This window comes from Arachis ipaensis, chromosome B05, assembly GCF_000816755.2.
Source record: "Arachis ipaensis cultivar K30076 chromosome B05, Araip1.1, whole genome shotgun sequence".
Taxonomy (NCBI): domain Eukaryota; kingdom Viridiplantae; phylum Streptophyta; class Magnoliopsida; order Fabales; family Fabaceae; genus Arachis; species Arachis ipaensis.
This window is the reverse complement of record NC_029789.2, coordinates 118,367,947-118,380,075: the sequence shown is the minus strand read 5'-3', so window position 1 is coordinate 118,380,075 and position 12,129 is coordinate 118,367,947. Positions and strand designations below refer to the sequence as shown.

At 35.8% G+C, this 12,129-nt stretch overlaps 1 protein-coding gene and 1 long non-coding RNA gene across 3 annotated transcripts in view; one reads left to right on the top strand and one right to left on the bottom strand.

Moving 5' to 3' along the window:
• On the bottom strand, positions 1,066-3,921 carry LOC110272277. Its single transcript, XR_002363425.1, has 2 exons — positions 3,652-3,921; positions 1,066-1,631 (listed from the first exon to the last, which is right to left on the bottom strand). It is a non-coding gene; the product is annotated as an uncharacterized LOC110272277 (long non-coding RNA).
• LOC107643899 (RNA polymerase I-specific transcription initiation factor RRN3) overlaps positions 4,721-12,129 on the top strand; it is a 9,091-nt gene continuing 1,682 nt past the window's right edge. Inside the window, exons 1-13 of one of the 2 annotated variants that reach the window (XM_016347650.2) lie at positions 4,721-5,244; positions 6,637-6,951; positions 7,033-7,116; positions 7,238-7,309; positions 7,447-7,518; positions 7,637-7,873; positions 8,279-8,389; positions 8,480-8,584; positions 10,930-11,055; positions 11,149-11,217; positions 11,306-11,412; positions 11,781-11,864; positions 11,971-12,058. In XM_016347650.2, the coding sequence (XP_016203136.1) occupies positions 6,838-6,951; positions 7,033-7,116; positions 7,238-7,309; positions 7,447-7,518; positions 7,637-7,873; positions 8,279-8,389; positions 8,480-8,584; positions 10,930-11,055; positions 11,149-11,217; positions 11,306-11,412; positions 11,781-11,864; positions 11,971-12,058 (1,269 nt within the window). In that variant the 5' untranslated portion in view covers positions 4,721-5,244; positions 6,637-6,837. Of the gene's footprint in view, positions 5,245-6,596; positions 6,952-7,032; positions 7,117-7,237; positions 7,310-7,446; positions 7,519-7,636; positions 7,874-8,278; positions 8,390-8,479; positions 8,585-10,929; positions 11,056-11,148; positions 11,218-11,305; positions 11,413-11,780; positions 11,865-11,970; positions 12,059-12,129 lie in introns of both variants that reach the window. The other variant, XM_016347649.2, reaches the window with a different exon arrangement.

Below are 12,129 nucleotides of genomic sequence, written 5' to 3'. Positions count from 1 at the left end.
ATAAAAATTTAAAATATAATTTAAATATAATTATATTTCAAATTTTGTTTGTTGTCGTGTGGGAGTATATAAAAATTTGAAATATATTTAAATTTCGTTTTTTGTATGGGAATATATTTTAAAGATGAGAAGCATGAAGTTAATGCACGATAAATAAATAGAAAAAAATGATAAGAGAATTGAAATGGTTATCTCACTCTTCCTCTGTTTTATTTATTCCCATCAACCTCTCACTACTAGAAAACTAATTATTATAGACGGATATTTCGACAAATTGTATCCCACAGAAATACAGACAGAATTTGCGAGGGATTTTTGGTCGAAAACAAAAAAATGAATTAGCATAAATTACATACGGAAAAGATAATACGTCAATAATTCTGTTGGAAAATTAATTTTTTCGTGAAAAATGGTTACCGACGAAAAATCCGTCTGTAATTAGATGAACAAAAATGCTGCGTTTAATTATCTGTCTGTAATTTAAAATATTCCATCGAAAATATTGAATTAAACCTAACCTACCGCCCTCTCTCTCCGTGGCAGCCCCCTATTCAAACTCTATTTCGAGCTCCATTCACAAATGAAACACGAGCTTCTTCCTCTCTCATCGCACGAGCTACTTCTTCTCTCCGTGGCTGCTACCTTTGCTTCTTCCGCCGCTGCCGTCGCCGCCACTTGGGTCACACAATCTCTTTCTATCATCCCTTGCTCGCACGAGATCCTTCCGTTGCTGCTCTCGTCGGAAACAAGTTTTCCGTTTTTGGTGCTAAAGCATATTCAAGAAGCCTTTTCTCCAGACATGCTGCCAAAGTCTTTCTTGCACAAAGTCATCTTTGCTACCCTACATTTTCGGAGTTCTATTCTATTGTACCATCCCGTGTCATTACAAAAGACAAATAATTCTTTCACTTGGTATTTGGTTATTCTTTTTTATTATCCCAAGTTCAAAATGGGATAGATGATGACAGAGAATTATTAGAAATTTCATTAACATGATCGTGACAAAAAATATTGTACCTAGCCAACAATACATACTCAAAAGTGACCAAAATAAAGGCAATATTGCAATACCAAAAAGATTGTACTAAGCCACCAAAACTTATTCAATACAGACCAAAATAAAGGCAATACCAAAATATCCATCCAAATATATACCAAATATAAGTTTGTGCGTTAAATCATCTTAAATATAACCATCTCACAAAATACTAAAACCCTATAGTGAAAAACTTAATTTCCTAAGTCAAATCCACATAACAAGTGTCAATCAATAGTAATGGAACACACAAGGCCAATCATCTGTGAATCTGACAAGCCCCAGAAGTGTGCATACATATTCGGACTCTCAGCAAACTTCAAAATTGTCCTCACCACCTCATCATCACCGAACCCAACTATGTAAGCTTCTCACTGCCCTTAAACTTCTCGTTCACACCAACAATGACATCAGCAATTAGTTAGGCATTCTTTCTTTGGTCAGCGGAAGATTGCTGGATATGGTCAGCCATCCTCTCCGCATCCAAGCCACTAACTGCTGCTGCTCCCGTGGTTCTATCCCTGCCAAATATACCCTCCAGCCGGTAAAACAGAGGAAACGGCTTGCCAGGACTGTAGAACTTGGTTGGATGTGCCTGTGAAAATTTAAACCGAATTTAACAAACATATCTAAAAAAACACACGTTAATTCTGGTATTTAGTTTTTATTTCTCCATTTAATAATGCCACAACTACAGTTACAAATTAATGGTAGTTACTATCACTAACACAACATTGAGTAAGCTCTACCTTAAACCTTCTCCATGTGGGGTCAAGACAATCCTCTTCAACTGGTATAGCCTTGGCAAACAAAATGCTTTGAATACGTATTACAGCCTTTAAAACTTTATTAAAATACTTACTAACTGTCTCTCCGGACCTACAAAATCTAACCTGCAGGCTACGATTTTTCTTGTGATGCGCCTTATAATTAAGAAAGTTGCAACCTGCTCCGGCAGGCTTACATGACCATCCTCTTTAAGTCCTCCTTGAACTTGGAGCAACTCATACAAATTAGCAAAGGCATTTGTGTTCATTCTCAACTTCCAAATATAATTCCTATCACCCTCACCAACAATACGCTCTAAAGCCTCACATCTAGTTCTACTATTCATTCTTCCGCCTAACGACAGTTGGCCACTACTATCCCTAAAGTAAACAAATAGCGTAAGCACAAAGAAAAATATCAAATCTTCATGCTTGGATCTCATCTTTTCATAAAAACACACGCATGGCTTAATAATTTCCGATCGCTCCATGTCTCACTAGCAAAGTCATTACAGTAAAAAACGCATAAACATTCAAATAAATCTAAAAGACAAGATCAAGAAACTGGAACTAAAAGACAATTAACTCTATTTACTTCTCAATTTTAATTTAGCTTCAATTGGAAATCAAAAGAGGAAATACAATAGAAACACAATAAAAATAAAAATATCGATTTTCCTCTCTCATTTCATATACTGAAAATGACTTTTTCACGTATTTTAAGCAAATCAAAGTCTTCGTTCTAAAAGATGTTGTGGTTTAGATCGAAAGAGTTGTGTTAAGAATTATTACTTCGAATCATCCATGATTATCATACAAACTATATTAATGTCATTGAGATTATCTATTCTAAGAAGTTAACCAACAAAACGTTAAAAGGCTTAGAATTCATTGATCTAAACTGCAAAGTCTCATTGCAACCAGTTGACCAACTAAGGTGTGTAAAATTTAGTTAGTAATACTAATTAGCAAGTCCCCAATAAATTAACGGATTAGATTCTGAAAAATTAGTTGGAGTTATAATAACTAACAAGGTCTTAACAAGTCAACCAACTAAAAAGAGAAAAGTTAATTAGACTTGTGCATATTAAATAATTCAAATGAACTTAATAAATAACTAATTTCGAAGATTCAATACACTCAAGACTCTCTTATCTTTTACCCTTTAAGCTAAAATAAAAATTCTACTTCATTTGATAAGAGAGGGGTTTAGTAAAGATAACAGCAATTTAGTCAACTCCTGAAATATGTTAAATTTGCAAAACTGATGCTGATTAACACGTTCCCCCTAACAATGTGCAACCCAATTTCAAATAAAGTGATTGGTCCAGTTATATAAAATTTGATTAGCTATAGTTGAATATAATAGTATATTACTAGAGTGCCACTACTCTTAAACTATAACTAAGCTAATAAATTTTTCATCCATAGGATTTCAGAAATCACTGAGTAAGCTGGTTATAGCTACAACAATCATACATTTACAAAAAAATTACATAATTTCACATTAAACAGACGTAAATTATGCAAAAAAGAGCATCAAAAGTTCAAAATCAAAAGCTGCATAAACATGAATTCCAAAAAAACCAATCATGACAAAAAAATTTCATAAGAAGCACAGCACAAACGCAATTGATGAAACAAGATATGAGAATTAGAACCGAATCTACAGAAGCTATCTATGTATCTATATATTAGAACAAAGAACCAAATCGCATTGAAAAGAGCAAAAAAAAAAAAAGATTCTATCTATGCATCTATATATTAGAACAAAGAACCAAATCCACAGAAGCTAGGTCACATAAAAAAATTGAACGAAATTAGTAAAAAAATTTGGCTACAACTAACCTAGGTTATAGAAGCTATGACGGCGACAAGAAGGTGGTTGAACTCGACAGCAATAGGGGAGACTCTGCAACTAGGTTCCTCGAACGTTGTCCTGTGAAGGAGAAAATGAGGACAGGAGAACACGCGGCCTAGGAAGACGAACTTCGACGGCGACTCACTTACCTAGCGGTGGTTACGACGGCAGCGACGAGGTGGCTGTCCTGACACTGGTGATGCAGAGGCTGCAACCAAGTCTTCGAAGAACAAATGTGAAGATGGAGTGACGGCTGCTAAGACTGAAGCCCTAATCTGATTTGAAGAAGGTAAAGTTGAAATTAATTAATTAGAATGGGGGTATTTTGGGTACAAAATATTATTAAAGCTTCTGTCTCTGTCTTTAAAAATGTCAGTCTCCAGTGTCCCTACTTTTTGGAGGTACTGAAATACTGAAATTTTGGAGATAAAGACAAATTTAAGTGCCAGTCTCTAACTCAACAAATATAATACTGAGTTCTTATCCCCCAGTCTCAGTTCTAGTCCCTGCAAATAGAACTGATTTTTATGTAAAAAAAATATTAAATTATAAATTAATGATTTTCTTTTAGTAACTAAGGATCTTTTACATTTAGTGAGAGGTTTTTGGTTCAACATCCACTTCAAATATATTTTTATATAATTATATAACAAATACATATTTTGGTTCAACATCCACTTCAAATATATTTTTATATAATTATATAACAAATACATATATAGAGTGCGGGTTGGGTTGAGGCTCAACCCACGCTCTACCCAATCCGCATGAAAATCCTACCCGCACTCTACCTTTCCTGCTGCGGATGGGGTTGGGTACATATTGCCACCCCTACCTCAGAACCAAGGTTCTGAAAACCAGTTCGAACTGGCCGGTTGAACCGGTTGAATAAACCAGTATAAGAAACGAATCCGTCATATATCAAAACCAGAAAATTCAAAAACTGTCGTTGGACCGTTGAACCGGTCGGGAACCAGTCGATCGAATCGAACCGGGACCCGACCGGTTTTCTGAAATTTGCACAAAATGGCGCCGTTGGTTAGAGGACCCTAACCATTGACCAAGATGCGCAGCACCCTCTTGGCCTCTCCTCTCTCAGAGTCTCACTCAGCCACTCTCCTCCTTCCTCTCATCGAGCTCCCTCACTCCCTCACTTCCCTCTTTCTGGCCTCTGAACGAACACACTGAAGAACGCAGAGAAGAGAACTCGATCGCAGCTTGGAGGAAGCCCCGAAGCAGCCCTCTCTCATCGCCGTTCCTCAAAGTCCAGCCACCGCCGCCATCCGCATTGCTACAGCTTCGGCGCAACGTCGCCCTTGTTCACCGCGCGTCCACCTCCTTTTTGGCCAAGCTTCTGCCTCTGTTTTTTGGCCAACCCTTGTTCTCCCCTTTTTGGCCAACCCTTGTTCGAGCTGCTTAGCCCTCTGTTCGGTCCTCTACGCCGCGTGTTCGAGCCTCTGCTCCACCGCCTTTCAGCCACCGTTCAACCATTGTTCAGCTTCCGTTCAACCATTTCCGTCGCGTTTTAAAGCTCCTCCCTTCCCTGTTCTGCTTGAATTTCAGAACTGCTCCATCCTAGGGTGATTTTTTTTCCTTCTTCTTGTTCTTTCTTGTATTAATTATTCCAGTTATTGTTTTAATTGTTCATGATTAGTATGTTTTCTAGTTCTTATTTTGTTGTTGGTTTGCTGGAGTTTAAAATTTTAATTGTTCTTGTTATTTTGATTTTCAGTTTTAATTGATCTTATTAACTTGTTAATTTGATAAATTATTGTTTTGGTGTTGTTCTTTACCTTTTGATTGTTATATTGTGTTTTGCTGTTGTTGATTTAATCAATTGTTCATTGAGTGGAAGATAAAAACCTGCCATGTTAAAACTGCTCCTGCCATGTTAAACCTGCCATGTTAAAACTGCTCCTATTGGTTTAGTATGGCTAAATCCCTGCTTCCAAAGAGATTCTAGCACCATGCTTGGACCTTCTCTCTGAGGTTGGCCCTGTGATGATTAAGGATGTAAATCTTGTGACCCGCTTTAGGAATTAACTTTTTAGTTTCTTTTTTAAATTGGATATCGAAATTTTGTTTGTTGATGCTAGTAATTTTGTTTGTTGATGTGTGGATATATTCTTTCATATTCCTCACTAAGTCGTAGTAATCTGTATGCCTTTGATCCCATAGCCTTTGTGTTGTTGCATATTGGTAGATAGAACTTTTTATTTTCTTTTTTAAATTGGATATCGAAATTTTGTTTGTTGATGTTAGTAATTTTGTTTGTTGATGTGTGGATATATTCTTTCATATTCCTCACTAAGTCGTAGTGATCTGTATGCCTTTGATCCCATAGCCTTTGTATTGTTGCATATTGGTAGATAGAAGGTATCAAATTTTGTGACATATGGTAGTAACTAATAAGTAGAGTAGTTTATTCTTTTCTTTTCTATTATAGATATGTCGAATAGAACAATGTATATACTTTTGAAAACTAAATTGTTTCTTTTGAACCAAAATTTGGGTGATTACTCTTTTCTAAATATGCAAGCAATTCTATCTAGTTGGCCATGAAAGCTTTCATTTTCTTTCTAGTATTAGTTCGTGAATGACTTTGTTTTGCAAATAAAACAGTTGTGAAGTTACTGTGAAACAGTGGCACGGAATAGTCTCTCGCTCTTTCTCTAATTTATTTTCTATTTTTTTCTTTGGAAAATAACATATTAGGTATTTTCTTTGATTGGATGTAGAAGATAGTATATCTTTTTATGGTTTTATTCTTTATTGTAACAAATTTTGAATAATTGTTTGTTAGTTAATCTGGAACCTTGCTGTTAGTTATTTTATTTATTATTTTATTATAAAACGGTTATTTCGGTTGAACCACAATTGAACCGGTTGGACCAATAAATTAGAGTGGTTCAATGACCGGTTCGGTTTTCAGAACCTTGCTCAGAACCCTTTTTCCTGTTGCCTCTTCTTAGCCGCCATTCCCTTCTCATTAACGAAGAGGTAGCAGCTGCAGTAGCTGCCAAAGTTCTTTACCCTCGCCAACGAAGACGTGGACACCATACGCTGTTCCGTCTTTTGTCGTTTCATCTCTCTGCAAACGACAACAACGAACTCCGTTTTGTTTGCATCGCGTTTTGCGTTTTGCATTTCGTCCCTTTTTTAAACTCGGCTCAATGGGAAGGGTTAGTGGAGCCGAGAAGCAAGAGTTCAGTGAGATGGAGAACGCTGAATTCTCTGATTTGCAGCTAATTTGTCATGTTAGAGATGCACTTTCAGCAGTCACTTTGGTACGTGGAGCAAAACATCATTCTAGAATCTTTTTTTTTTTTTTTCTGAAAATTAAAATGGTGGATTTTACTCATTCTTAGGGTGATAGAGAGAATTATGACGAGCTTGTTGGTTATTTGCACCGGAAAGAGAGTCTTAATCCCGATGATATTGCTCTACTTGAGGTCAGTTCTTACATTAGAGCACGTGGAGATTGTGACATTATATATATACATTTTTTATTTGTGCTAATAGATAGTGCTGACAATGATGTTGTGATAATATTTGATTTGATGATGGTTACAGACAACTTTGAAGGCACTCTCTGGAACAGTCTCATGCATAGATTCTGTTCATCACGAATCTCTTCTTTCTGCAGTAAGTTCTTTTTCACATTGGACTTGTTGCTTGTGTTTATGTTTATCTTGTGCTTGAAGTGTGGAACTTGTTAATGTTGGAAGGAAATGGACAATTTATAAAGATATAGTTGTTCTCACTGAAATTGTTTTTGCCAGGTTTATAGAATGAGCCTGTGGAATTATGGAACTTCTATTATGGATGCACTGATTGAGCTGATTGTATCCTTGGTACGTGTTTCCTTTTTGTTCTTTCCCCTTTTATCTGTGTTATTAGGAGCCATTTGCAGAGTTTTAATGTTCTATAAAGCTTGTTTGACTTTTCTTTTCTTTTTTACCCTATTTGAAGGCTGCTTCGAATGGGAAATATATTGATTGGTCTTTGGAGTTGCTTGTGAATAACTTCACTCCCCCTTATCACCTCATGGATAGTTTGAAGCAGGAGAGTGGAATTGAAAAGAAGAATAAAGTTCTGTCTCGTGTGCATGCTGCTTTTGAAGCCATAGCTGTTTTGGTGCCTCTTGCGCCTTTGCGACTGTCTCCAATAGTTGTCCAGAGGATGCCCTTAATCTACAGTAAGGGACCGGTGAGTTCAAATTCCACTTCCATCCACTGCCATCGGAAGTGTTTAAGCAACTGCTTTATGCTAGTTGCTGCTCCATTTTGTGAATTTCTTGTGTTGTATGTGATGGACTGTCAACTTGGTTGATGGCAATTAGCATCCATCTAAGCTTCATTTTTGTTTTACAATGTGGAGGCATTATTTACTCTTGCACTCTGAAATATGTCGGGTTGCTCCAGTAATCATTTACATGCTTTTGTTGTATGCATTTTGATGCCAAAACAATATAAGGAAACCAATATATTAATTTGAGGAGCATTTCTAATTATCAGATTTCTTTTATTTAGCTTTTCAACATATGTAAGAAGAACTAATTCAATAATTGCAGTATTTTGTCCAAGTTTAACTTGCATCTTATGATACTTGTAGGAGATTCTCATGTACGTGGAGAACATGTTAAAGCTGGAAAGTGGTGCAATTGGAGAAATTGTTGGCGTTACGATGCTGCCTGCTATTGTAGATAGGTTGATAGAACTTGATGTATGTTGGTTAAGTCACCCTTTAAGTTTTCGTTAAAAGAAAAGTGAGGGCAGTTGACCATTAAATTAATCTCATTTGATCTATTTTCAGGTTGAAATTGGATGGGATGGCCTCTTGCAGGAAGATGCCAAAGGCATATTTGAAATGGAATTAGAGGATGCCGAATTTGCGGATGGGGATGGGGATGATAATATGGTATGGTCCAAAATTTTTAATTTTGGGTTCATCTTGATGTCTCTTTTTTTGTAAAATAGAATTTTGAAAATTAAGAAGATGCTCCTCTTAATTGGTTAGATAAAAAAAAATGAAATTAAGATTTCGGCAGGGGGAATCTCTTACTCTGTTTAACATGCATTGTCTATAATATAGAGTGTGCGTTTGTGCGTTATCTAGTAGAGTTTTGATAATTTGCATTCCATCTCTTATGCTTTGTGAAATGAAAAGATTGAATGAGGTTGTTATTATTGCCTCATAGTTCCATAGTCATCCATTGATGCTAGTTCATGCTGCTGAAATGGTGCTTGCTAGAGTAATATGGAGGTGTGAAAGACACTTCTTTTTGCAAATTCTCTGTCTGAAGTTTGATATTTCATCTCCTGCCTCTTTTTTATTGGTTTTATATGTTGTGTCATGGAACATGGACAATGATCTGCCTGTAAATTTAATTAGCCATATATTCTTCTGATTAATTCAATCATTTCACTATTGGATGACCTGAAACACAATTACCCACCAAATTTTGTCCTCTTCAATACATCTGTTAGCAATTTCTTAGCAAGAGATTTAAGATGGATGGTGATGGGAAACAGGAAGATTGAAGTTTATCATTCTGAAATGCAAGTTGTGGTCAATCTGACATAGGTTGGTGTTTCGATGGTGATTTTGTCAGAGCATCCCTGTATGTATGTTTATAAGGCTGTGGAAGCAGCCATTAGCCCTATCAAACTATGAAAAGCCTTATTCTGGTGTTTGCCTGTTTCAGGCTAACATGTCAAGCTGATTGTATTCAGGCTTGGCTTGATCAGGCTGTGGGTGTAGTTAAGTGGCTTTGTGAAGTGGCAAAACTTCATATGGTGAACTCAGGTACTCTAACTCTCTGTATATCATATACCAAGTTGGAATCGAGTTGTCCATGATAAGTAATTTTTTAACCATACTAGATATGTCCTATACATGTCTCAATTGCAATGTTTTGAGCTGTCAATATGGAAGACTGAAATTTGTTCTGGTCATTGTGATATTTTCTAGATTTGAGATACGTGTAAAGATGTTCTGCTTTCGATTTTTTGTGAATCTATATACCACTGTTTTTTCTCCCGTATTTGGGAGCGGGGAGATAAATACTTCGTAACTTCATGCATTGTCACTTTGAATGGATTCAAACTTCTGAACTTCTACTGCACCCAATGTTCAAAGTCTAACACAACTCTTAGGCTTTGTTTGTTTGAGAAGAAAATGGAAGGAAAGAAAAGGGAGGAAAGGAAATTGGAAGGAAAATGATTATTTTCTATTGTTTGGTTGAAGAGAAAAATTGGAAGGGAAAAGTTGAATAGGATAAAAAAGTTGATGGGACCTGCCAAATTTTTTCTCTCCAATATTGGATGGAAAAGTGATGGAAAACATATTATGTTTCTCTACTTTCAATATTACCCTTTCTCTTTTTTCAATATATTTTATAATACAAGGATAAAATTGTCTTTTTATAACATTTCTTTCCTTCTTATTTTCCTTTCATCCAACCATATCTTTAAAGCACAAAGGGTTATATTACTACTATCTTTAGGCAAGAGGCACCAATACTGTCTGCTTGCTTAAGAAAGGTGTTGATATTGTTTAAAGAAAAATAGAGCCTCGTAAATATTGGCAGTTGTATTCAGAAAGTGATTAGAATGATTGTTTATATAGGAAAGAGACCAAGAAAGCAGCTCGGCCATAGAGTTATCTCTTCTGCCATAAACTACAATTCCCAAGAAGGGAAGTCTTTGTGCAGTAAACTTGTAGTGGACAGGTGTTAGTGCTAAATACGTAGTATACAATTTGGAATCACATTTCCGTATACAATTTAGAAAAGTTACGATATGATACTAATTAGAGTTTTGCCAGTTCATCATTTTTCCTTTAGCAGTGATCATTTGAGCTCTCCCTTTATAGTACTCCCTCAGCTTTAAAGTTCATTAACCTAAGATCATGGATGAAACTCCTTCCTGTCATGGCAATGCCATGCTCATGCATTAGATTTGAATCTTTGTTCTGCAGTCAGCTCACTGTTAATTTTTCAGCCAACTTCTGTGTGAATTGCAAGGTTTTGAAAGATGAATGTAGTTAGGTTCTATTAGGCTATTGGCTCATCTATGAGCAATATATTTCCAACTTTTATTCATTATGTACTTCCTCAAATTTACAACATATGTTAGTTGCCAGTCTATATATCATTTTATTAATGGAAATATGTGTCCAAGATTTTGTCTTCACTTGTGTGTGTTTCACAATATCATATATCTTGTGTGCTGCCTCGTGGTTGTTTTTTATTTTATTTACAGCCTGCTGCAGAATATTTAAATAGGAAAACTTTGGAGGGAAACACAATTGCTGAGAAATTAGATAGCTTGATTGAGCTTACTTTTTTGCATCTCGAGTCCTGTCAAAGCAGTGGCCGTTTGTCTGAGGTATTTTCTGGACGTTACATATAGTTGCTTTAATTACTTTGTATTATATACTTAACATCTAATCATCTATATGTTCATTAAATTATTAATTAGGTATTTGATGTTCTACTGAGATCATTTCAAAGGACTATTTTGAATGCCTACAAGTCAAAGTTCACCCAGGTACGCTTCTCTCTCTCTCTCTCTCTCTGCTGTTTAAAGTTGGTAATGCTTTGTGAAATACATTATCAATGCCTTTATTTTGTTGCAGTTTGTGGTGTTCTATGCATGTGCACTGGATCCTGAAGATTGTGGTGTGAAGTTTGCCATGGTTCTTACAGATATGTTTCTTAGCAATTTTAATCCCCCCAATACTAGGTACAATTGATTTTACATTGTGGCCGAAACTTGAAATTAAAGTTCAAGTGCCTGTCAGCACCAATTGATGAACTCTTAAAATTTTTTGCGCCCCTTTATTGTGAAGTGTCGTAATTGATGATAGTGTCGTCATTTGTATTTTTTATTTTTGATTGATCATTTTTTAACTGTAAATGATCTAATGCTTATCAAATGGAGCCCCTTAGCAGCTTATTATATAATTTAATTATTTAATTGAACTTAAAAGATTGACTGTTCTCCTTTTTATTGAATTATTTGTTGTTTTAACATCATTTTGTGAAAGATGAGCATTGTATAGACTTCACATATGAGTATATGACATTGCTAGTTGTTTTCATTTATCGCAGGATGAGTGCTGTTGCTTATCTTGCTAGTTATTTGTCCCGTGCAAAGTTTGTTTCAGCTGCATTGGTTGCTAGCATCTTACAAAGGTTTGGGATCTTCTTGTTTCCTTGCATTGCCAAATTTTTCCTGTCTTATCATATAACATAGGAAATAGAGCTAACTTGATGTGATTATCTTTCAATGAGGTTTCAGATTGGTTGATTGGTGTCTTAACTATTGCCAGTCACATGATTCCGTTATGAACCCGCGAGCACATCAAGTTTTTTATTCTGGTTGTCAGGTATGCCGATTAGCATTTGACCTTCTATTCTTGCACGTGGTGATGGAAGGGCTATAAATCTGATGTCTTGA